Source organism: Mizuhopecten yessoensis, unplaced genomic scaffold (genome assembly GCF_002113885.1).
Source record: "Mizuhopecten yessoensis strain PY_sf001 unplaced genomic scaffold, ASM211388v2 scaffold715961, whole genome shotgun sequence".
Classification (NCBI taxonomy): domain Eukaryota; kingdom Metazoa; phylum Mollusca; class Bivalvia; order Pectinida; family Pectinidae; genus Mizuhopecten; species Mizuhopecten yessoensis.
Window position 1 is genome coordinate 76921 of NW_018479878.1, and position 10545 is coordinate 87465.

At 34.9% G+C, this 10545-nt stretch overlaps 1 protein-coding gene across 1 annotated transcript in view; it reads right to left on the reverse strand.

Annotated features, from left to right (window-relative positions):
* Positions 1-563: 563 nt before the first annotated feature.
* LOC110441446 (uncharacterized protein HI_0077-like) overlaps positions 564-10545 on the reverse strand; it is a 10292-nt gene continuing 310 nt past the window's right edge. Inside the window, exons 2-14 of the mRNA XM_021484577.1 lie at positions 9873-10325; positions 9010-9101; positions 8529-8644; positions 7985-8084; positions 7110-7207; positions 5754-5906; positions 4882-5082; positions 4366-4435; positions 3738-3816; positions 2851-3010; positions 2551-2594; positions 2100-2160; positions 564-1476 (exon numbers count right to left, since the gene is read on the reverse strand). Of these exons, the coding sequence (XP_021340252.1) occupies positions 1444-1476; positions 2100-2160; positions 2551-2594; positions 2851-3010; positions 3738-3816; positions 4366-4435; positions 4882-5082; positions 5754-5906; positions 7110-7207; positions 7985-8084; positions 8529-8644; positions 9010-9101; positions 9873-9985 (1320 nt within the window). The 5' untranslated portion in view covers positions 9986-10325 and the 3' untranslated portion in view covers positions 564-1443. The remainder of the gene's footprint in view (positions 1477-2099; positions 2161-2550; positions 2595-2850; positions 3011-3737; positions 3817-4365; positions 4436-4881; positions 5083-5753; positions 5907-7109; positions 7208-7984; positions 8085-8528; positions 8645-9009; positions 9102-9872; positions 10326-10545) is intronic.

Here is a 10545-nt window from a genome sequence, read left to right on the forward strand (position 1 = left end):
AAAAAAAAGAAGTCATATTTTGTAAACTTTTATTATTTCAATTGTTATCACAATTAAAATGATCGTTAAAAGTAAAACTGTTGGCCATTTATTATTCTGATAAAATTCTGCGGACTACTTTTGTTAGCGGAACATGCTCTCAAATTAGTATATGTGATGCGTCCTTTCTCGTCGTCATTGCATATAGAGACGTTAGTATTGAAACCACTTATGTAGGTAGGTTTCTCGAATTATATAATAAATAGAATCTAACACTCGTGTTCATGTTATATTGAATTTATTGAACTCGTATATTAATTTCATATGAAATTAATATACTCGTTCAATAAATTCAATATAACATGAACACTCGTGCTAGATCCTCTATATATCTTACATGTTCGCACCTGTCTATACATGGGTGATGTCAGCCAAATAAGTTTACTCAATCATCATACGTCAACAAAAGGAACTCGTTTATGTTACGAAATTTTATTTTTACCGCCATTTTATTTCCTTCAATTAATTTAATGTCCGCCATTAATTTTGCAATTTTGCAGCCAGAAATTTGCACTTATAGTTCAAAAACACCACACATAGCTGGGAAAATGAAACAGTTTATTTTCTTTCAAATAGCATGTAAGACATCATATATCAAATATAATATATAACTCTGGACTTGGACTATTCTAACTCTGTGGTACATCCATTCAGTGATATAATGATGATTGATACATACATGTGTACACATGTTTACATAGAATTCACTGCCCATAAAGGACTACCAACTGCAATTTAATGATTTCTTTAATAATTTTTCTTTCAATAAATTACTTTCAACAAATGTTTTTGACATTCTTTATGACAATTTATTATTACTATCATAGCAATGACATTAACTCATTCACCCCTACATATTTAAACTGGACTTGCCCAGGCTTTGATTTAGTAAGGTTCAAATGTGACTTTAGGGGTGAATGGGTTGAAAATAAAAATAACCATGAAAGCAAATGCTTATTATATCAGATATAGCAAATTTATTTACCATTGATTTCCAGTAAATCACAAAATCACATATTAATGGCAAATATACTACCATTAAAGAGCCTATTCTATAGCCATTATTACAGTAAAACCTAGTTATATTGCCACCATTTGTCAAGAGAAATATTGACGATATAAAAAAGGGGTTGGGCAATAAATGGAGGCAAATATACAATGGCATTCTTCAGAAAACTAGAAAAAGGAATTGAAATATGTTGACAGTATACAAGATGGCAAATGAAACAAAGGGCACTATATCGAGGTTTTACTGTATTACAGTCATAATTTTCCTTTCCACCTTTTAATGGCCAATTTAATGATTAATTTGATGTTTTTTTTATAAATTGAAATCTAACAGTAACTCCTGTGAAAATCTTGACTACACTGGTGATTGGTTTATTGCATCCTCTCTCCCAGGGGTCAACTCTGTGGCTTAATTAGAGGCAAATACCACTGAAATAACAAAACAATAGGTTTAGTCAACATTGAGAAAAACATTGTATGTTTAATTATTCAAAACACTGTACTCTAATTTTTTCCAAATATTGCAGGAAACATATTTGTTTGTCTGGCCTTATTAGTTAATAATTGTGACCTCGCTATTACAATTTTAAATGAATTGAATTGTTGTATTTCTTCTTGAGATACTTTCCTATATACTGTAAAGTAGGCATAACGTATATCATAAAGGGGTGCTATTTCTATGTGTACAATACAGGGAATAAGTAACGTATATCATAAAGGGGTGCTATTTCTGTGTACAATACAAATACAGGGGAATAAGACAGAATTTTCAATATCAATGTCAAAAGTAACACCACAATTCTAAAACAACACAATGGTCCTGTCCTTATACACTGATTTAATCTTTGTCTCCCATTTTGTAACTTTAACACATCAGAGAAACAGTGCAGGATAGAGTTATCTCCCATACCAGTGAAATTTATCAATGAAAATGGATGGACTTATGAGATTCTACATTATAGACGCACAGATTCATTCCCTGTTTTTGGATTATGAACCCAAGACAGGTCATAAGGTCATGACCCACCAACAGAATATGACGTTGACCTTACCTCTGGTCCCATACCCGCTGTGCCACGCCCCTCCGTGTTAAATGGTGGCTTCAAATATCCTCTGAAAAGCAACATTTTTCTCTTATAAGTTAAAATTACCAAAGAAAACTGGACAAGAGATGTGGTAAAATTGTTATTTTTCATAAAAAAACATAATTATTTTGTATGTTTTTTTCTTTACTGTAATACATAATTATATACAAATATACAGGATATTTTTATAAATATTGATCATTTTTAGCCTCGAGACCTGGACGAATTGATAACACATTTGACACTACAAAAGAAATAATGATACATTTGAAAATTAACAAAATTTAAGGGCACATTTGAAAGGTAAGCAAGGACTGTTATGAATCTGTCTTGTAGAGGCTACTCAAACATATAAAGAATGGTAGCTTTATTAATTTCCTGTGTAAATTAAGTGATGTGTTTTGATGATGCAACCTACCGAAAATGTTTTTTCACCATGTCGTGAAATGTTGGAATACAGTCCTGAAAATGAATGATAATAAAACGATTATCACAGTCGAACTGTAGAAAGTTCTGTAATAATACAAAAACAAGTCCCTGTTAAACTCAAGCTGATCATGATATATTAGGAGTACACGTACTGGTAATGTTATACGAGTGTTTAATTTCTGAGAATCTGAATCCTCCACAAAATACGAAAAGATATAACCACTGTAAGAACATCCCTGTTTACAGTATATACCCACGTATAATGGTGAGTGTGGGTCTACATACTCACCAATGGTGGATTGTGGTGTTGACAGACGTAGGTAAACCATCGGAGGCCTGCTGCCACGTGTGTTATTTCATCTGTGTAAATCACCTTCAAAACATCTACTGATTTCTCATCTTTCTGGGAGGCAAACTTGGCTAAAGTTTTAGGCTGAACATCCAATCCTCTGAAATTGTTACAATTAAATGGGGTTTTTTTGTAGAAAAAATGCAAAATAAAATGCAACAAGCTTCTACACGAAGCACACTTACATTATATATTTCTACACGAAGCACACTTACATTATATATAAGGGGCGGATTGATCTGGTAAATAAATACCATATAGCTCAAGCTGATTTCTGTGTAGTAACAGTAGTGAATTACTGAACTTGCAATTTCTTACTCTATCAATAGAAATATAGCAAAGTTCAAACTTAACAGTATAGTAACTCACAGACATTCACTATTGATACACTGCAGGTCTATAGGAATTATTTACTTCATAGACCAGTTATTTTATTAGATTTTTATGATTCACTCTGAGTATTGATGGTCAATCACTTTAAAATCATAATCAATCATTGGTTTGTAGTGTTTCCCAGGGTGACATACACCCCCAGCCCCTCCAGGAAAGAGCTCATCCAGAGTTTTCAGGGGTATTAATTTTACTAATTTTTCAGGGGTAAAATAGCGATTCTTGAGAAAGTATCACCAGTATTTTTTCAATATTTCCCAGTTCCCTACTTGGGCGCCAATAATGTAACAGATGTCATTATCATATTCCATGCTTTTAGCTTACTGGTTGTCGCTTTACCTAATGAGCTAAAGAGAAATTCTCCCTGGCAGAGTCGGTAGGAAGAGGCTAGCATTTTACCAGATTGACACATATAAACAACTTAGTAACAACCTTACCGAGCTTCATGTACCATGTGTACTACGGCAAGTCTAGCTAGCAGACAGTCCTCAGTTTCTCTCGCCGACTCCCAGAGTCCTGTGAATATACAAGAATTTTACTATAAAATTGAAGGCTTTTCAGGGCATTTTCAGGTTTGTTTTTCAGTAAAATTTAGGCCTAAAATCTCTGTCATTTGCAAATTCTCAACATACAGAGATCTGGACGTGTAACTTGGATATCTCCAATTAGCTCACCATATCAACACCAAACAACCTTAAAGTATAACACTGGTTGGTCAGTCCGAATATCTAGAAATAACATATTTGTCATTTTATTGTATTTTCTGAATTCATTTTTATGAGATTATCACCTAAAACCACAAAAAATTATAAACAGTCATAACTTAATAAGCATTTAGGGTTCATTTTCATCCTTCAAGACATTTTGATAAATTTAATGGCATTTAAAACAAAGGCCTTTTCATCAATTTTACGGCTTTCCAAAGCCGACTGTCTGTTTTTAGGGCCTTTTCAAGGCTTGTCCATATCTACGAACCCTTTGTAATATAAAATGTACACAGGGTGGCTTTCAATGAATTTCATGTCAACAACACAATAAACAAACACATTCCCGAGCAAACCTTACCATTATGTACAGTTAAGGCACCGAAATGGCTGTCTAGGTCCTTCAGTCTGTTTGACAGTAACAGGAAATGCTGTAAAAAATAAGATGTAGTTCTTATTAATTTCTTTGGGTGGTCAGGTGGTGCAACACTTGCCTTTCACCAAGGCTCAATTCCTTGATCAGACGTGAAACATTATGGGGTCATCTGCCTGACCACATGGGTTTTCTTCGGGTCCTCTGGTTTCCTCCAACACGAAGAACGTTAGAGACATCCTTTTATCTTTATTTATGATAATTGATGATATTTTAAATGATATTTATAAATTTGAAACAGGAAACTGACAGATCTTTCTAAAAGCTTAAGTATGAAGAAAACTATGTGTGATAAAACCCTTTCATCCCTATGTTACATTAGTAAACTCTCCCATGCATTGATCTGGATAAGTCCATTATGATCTACAGTGGTGAAATGGTTAAAGTAAAAAAGGGTTAAAATTGAGGGTCGATTATTTCCATTTACTGTTTATAATAACAAACCTTTGCTTCATCACAGGCAACTTGAATGAAATCATCCAAAAATTCTTTAGGTAGTTGTTGACCTGAAGCGTCTAAGGTATGGTCAGTCTCTGAGTGACCACCACAGGACAGACGGGTGAAGCGAGCCACAATATCCCAGGCCAGGTCGATGGCCCACTGCTCTATGTTGGCGAGGGAGTGCAGGTTTGATATGCGACTACTCTATCAGGTAAAAAAAAAAATTAATACAACAGTTTTAATATTGTTTCTTTGATATTACCAGTGATCCTTGGGTATGCATTTCCCTTTTTTCAGGATCAAATGAATTAGCATGAAATTAAGCATAGATACAATTTTTTTTTTAAATCAAGGAAGTGCAATGGAAGAAAAACAAATATCAAACTTTTTCTAGAAGTCTTAAATAAAAATAATTTTGCAGGACAACATTGTGCAAAAATAAACCATATTTGAAAGTTATACTGCAGGAAACAAGAGTTTCACGAGATACTCAAATGTAAAAAGGAAACATTTAATCTAACAAATTTCATTTTTCGTGATTACTGCATAGAGCATTTAATCAATAGTTCCCTTTACTGGTAAATTCAGAGTTTTCTCCAGAGGAATGGATTTTGTGCATCCCCTGTACATTTTGAATTTCTGCCTATATAGCATGACCAAATCCCCCATCCCCATTATTTTTCATGATCGGCAGGAATCATTCACATTGCATATAAGCTGTATCTTAATTTCACCATTCAAAGTAGAAACTTTTATACAGAGTTTGACTTCTGCTAATATTTGGCATTGTGACGGTTTTATCCTCTGTGATGATCCAGTTAATATTTCTGTACAGTACAGTAATGCATTGTAAAAAAACCTGCAACAAGACTAACCTGAGTACCCCCTTTTCCACGTTTCTTCTCTTTTCCGGGAGCTACTACATTGAGTTGAGGATCGCGAGACGGCTGGTCTGGCGGGGAATGATTACCTATCACAGTGACCTCCCCTGATCTCCAGAGCTCTCCTATCTTCAAAGTCAGTCTTGCCTGCAACAGATCATCAACATTAACGATCTTTTTCAAATTCATTTAGTTGTACCTTTTGCAACTTTCTGAAAAGATTTAAGCTGACAGTTTCTTTGACCTCAATATATGGAATTCCTATGTAGAGCGTACATGAATCATGAAGTGCGTACAAAGACAATATATAGCCTAATTTGGTTTTCAACTCTGTCAATTAAATACCTGCACTTTAATGATAAACCTCCTGGCCATAACTGGGACAACATTATCATACCAGCAGCACACATGGAGTCAGTTAACGTTACCGTCAATGAATCACTAGTAGGAAGTATTACGCTACTAGCTAGCTAGGCGGCATAGGACCAGAAGATAGCACACGGTAGGTATCCTTAGCAAAAAAAATCAAACTGTATCAATTGCGCATGTATTCACTGATTGAGGTAAATATAATCTAAAGAGTATGTGCATTGTAAGGCACCCTAGAATAGCTTGTTCCAGCAAGCCGGACCACTATATATAGTGTACAATATCAAAATTATCAAAAATTAAACTGCAGCGACACTTTCCCCGTATACAGTATTACTGCGACAATATAAGCTATTATAGTGTGTTTGGTTGTTCGTATGCCAGTAGTGTATGTTATAATTTAACATCAGTTGACGGTCAATCACCTTCATTGAGTCCCTCATTTTGGAATTTGAAAGAGGCAAACACAATGGAACATCCTGACAAACTATGTGACATTTGCCTATAAAGCTCTTTGAATACAACTATTGACTAGACAAATATTATAAGACTTAGGAAAGGAAAATTCCACCCCAGGTGTTTTTAAATTGGGTAAAACTTGAGGCTCTGCGGAGGGTTTTGCAATAATTTGAAAAAGTCTGAGGACAGATTTTCCCTCTCCCTGGGCATGAAAGAGTATTTTTCTGTCTTTCAATTCATTCGTATTAGCTCAGAAACCCACCAAAAAGTGTCACAGTTTTCACATTGCAGCACTAAAATGTTCTCATTTTGCGACATCACATTGTTGTTGTCTCATTTCGACATCACGCACATGACACGGGGAGTAAGATAGAAATTTCTTACACCCATATCATGTGTGCTGGGCAGTTCTGTCATATACTCACAGGAATAAGAGAAAATATGATCATGAACAGTTGTTTAGTACTGTCAATTCCACTCGACATATAAAAATGATATACAGCACCAAGGGAGGTAACTGACCTTGTCCTCTGGATCGGCGGTCTGTAGAACTTTGACAGCCCAGTAAGTCAGACTGTTGTCATTCTCCTTAACTTCTGTACTACTGATAACAGCAGGATCTGTTGGGAATAATAGACAAACTTCATCATTCAAGTAACATAAGATCTTAAATATAGAACGTCAATTTTATATCAAACTTCATTAAGGAAACATGAAAATTTCCCTTTATACACAAACAATATTAGCAAAACGTGTCATAATGTTTCTAGGCCAATTGATCCCTTTGTAAAGCTATGACTGTCTCAAAATTTCAGTTTACACACAAACAATGTACGTATTAAACGTGTCCCAATGTTTCAAGACCGACTGGTCCCTTTGTTTGTTTATGTTTGCATGTATATAAAGTTTGTGTTACAGCTTGACAAAGAGATCTCAAGTCGGTCTTGAAACATGCCCCATGTTTAATACGTACATTGTTAGTGTATAAAGTAAAACTTTGATATTACATATTTCTAAACTGATAAATCTTACTGATGACAGTAGTATTACTACCCCACCATTTTAAATATGTTCACCCTCGAACACCACAACAGACCAGGTTCTAACTCACTGTCACCACAGGGAGGTCCTGAGTTGCATGCATGGACACCATTTGTAACAGGCAAGAGAGTAGAGGGCTTCCACTGATGATTGCACCAGCCACCCCTAGGTAGTTTCCAAGTCCTCCCCGCCACTGATGGTAAATTCCCTCTAGCGCAAGCTAGAAGGCAACAGTGACTATACATGTATGTACAGTTTAAATCTTCCAGACAAATAGGGGAGATAACTCTATCCCACACTCATGAATAAACAAATAACCCATGGGCAAATTTTAATTAAAATACAAGAGTACTCACCTGTAGTTACCTGTGAGGTGTTTCTAGGTTGTAGTGAGAGACTCTTGTCTGTATAAATATATACTTTCCCTTCCACCACCTCCACAGGGTATGTGTCTTGCTAAACATGTATAAAAAGGCTAAATTATACAAAATATAGCCAGTATTTATAAAATATCTTTTTACTTAACCTGACCAGGTTTTTGAGACAAGTAATTTGGTAGTGAAATTATTTTGTTTTAGTTAATAATTGTCTCTGTTTTTACTGGTTTAAAACTTTTATCAAATTCTCTAAAACTACTGTGATGTTAGATATTTTCGTAGGGCCCAAATTGTGTGGTTTCCCAACGGAACATCATTTTGTAGGTACAAGAATTTGTGGATTACGAGTACCCACTAAAATGGAGTAATTTGTTTATGTCTAACTTATAATTATTTTGCTGACCTATGAATTTGTGGATGAAGATTATCAATGAAATAAAAAAAAAAAAAAAATTAGTGACTTCACAGTATGTTTAGATTTGATGCAGAGAGGTTAAGTCTGTAAAGGTCAAGCTTAACTTACCACCAGACCAGACGAGGACTGGCCAGTCTTGAGGTCATAATCATATGAATGCCACGGACAGAGCACAACCCAACGGCCATCTATATCTTCAATATCTCCCTCATCAAGGGGACCGCCTTGTGAGGTAGAAATGATATAAAAAGTACCGGTAATTGAAATTACAAGAATTTTTAAATGAATACAAACAATAGATCTTTTTACAGATAAAGATCAATTGTTTCTCAATAAGTTGCAAATCATATCTATTCACAGGGATTATGCCATTTCAATTGGATAAATTGCGACAGCATTTTAAAAAATTGAGAAAATTAATATGGATATTTTAACAAATTAACATTAATACACATTTAATAAGCAGGACATTTTCCCAATCAAACAAATATACAAGTATATATATTATATGTAGAAAATGTTTGTTGCCAACTGTGTTCATACTACAGTATATACGCCGTCAAAATGAATGTCAATCATTATATCTTACCTTCATGGGGACAAGAGGCGTCCAGCACAAAGAACTGTTTACCATCCAGAACATTGATCAGAACGAGATCATCTCCCTCCTCTGTATAGACACTGAAAAACATATACTATGTATACAAATAAACATATACCGTGAAGTTTAGGTTTATACATTTTTCGTTTCAATGGCCCCATGGCCCCCTCCAGAATTATCCCTGGACCAGGAAGCTTAGTTGGTTAGAACAATAGTATAACGATCTGAAGGCCAGGTTTGAATCCAGGTTTGAATCCAGGTCTAGCCTCGCCAAAAAAATTAATCAGAACACTTGTTGATTATATTTTGTTCATTTTATCATTTTTTATAAAATCCCCACCAGGAATGGTTTTCTTTTCAGAAATGATTTATCAAAGGTAAAGTTATACCAGAAACAGTTTCCAGTACGTATTTAGTTTCTGGCAGTGGTACGGGGATCCTTAAGACAAGATCATTCATATGACAATGGAAACCGTGGTACAGGGATCCTTAAGAAAAGATCATTCATATGACAATGGAAATCGTGGTACAGGGATCCTTAAGACAAGATCATTCATATGACAATGGAAACCGTGGTACAGGGATCCTTGAGACAAGATCATTCATATGACAATGGAAACCGTGGTACAGGGATCCTTGAGACAAGATCATTCATATGACAATGGAAACCGTGGTACAGGGATCCTTGAGACAAGATCATTCATATGACAATGGAAACCGTGGTACAGGGATCCTTGAGACAAGATCATTCATATGACAATGGAAACCATGGTACAGGGATCCTTGAGACAAGATCATTCATATGACAATGGAAACCGCATGTGTCAATATTTTGCTATCTTTAAACTTACCGTCTACATTTCAACGTCTTTAGTTGATCGACTTCTCCAAGACATTGCCAGTTACTTCCATTCACTACAGACTTCAACGCATCCACCAGATCTTTTTCAAATCCTGACTCCATAGTAATTTTATGGCTTTTTTTTTTTAAAATGTTTTTTGAAATGACTGAAAGTTATAATGGTATGCTTTTTCTTTACCTTTGTTAAAAAAAACCAGGATTACATGACTATGAGAAACTCTTTAACTAAAACCTTAACAAATCTGTCAATTTAGCCCTGGACTAATGTTTGTCCTGCTTTCAAACACCATTACAAATCCTTAGGTATGTTGACAGGGTTGAAAACTTTGCGACATATTGTAATAGAATGTAAAGAGAACATTTGTAACATTTCCTCTGCCATGTTTATAGAACTGGATCAATTCACAGGAAGCATCACTCGTAATTTCTGTTCTTCCTGAATCTGAAATATAGTGATATCTTAATAACTGTAAAAACAAAATTGTGTGAAAAAATTAGGTGTTAAAAGAAAATATTGTACAACACAAAAATTAAGCAGAAATTAATAGTTCGAGGATAATTCTTGTGAGAAATGAACTGTCTTGCTATATTTGTTATTGGATTTCATTCATTTGCTTCAATTGCAATGTTAACTGTTCATTTTTGTAGGGGGGGGGGGGGGG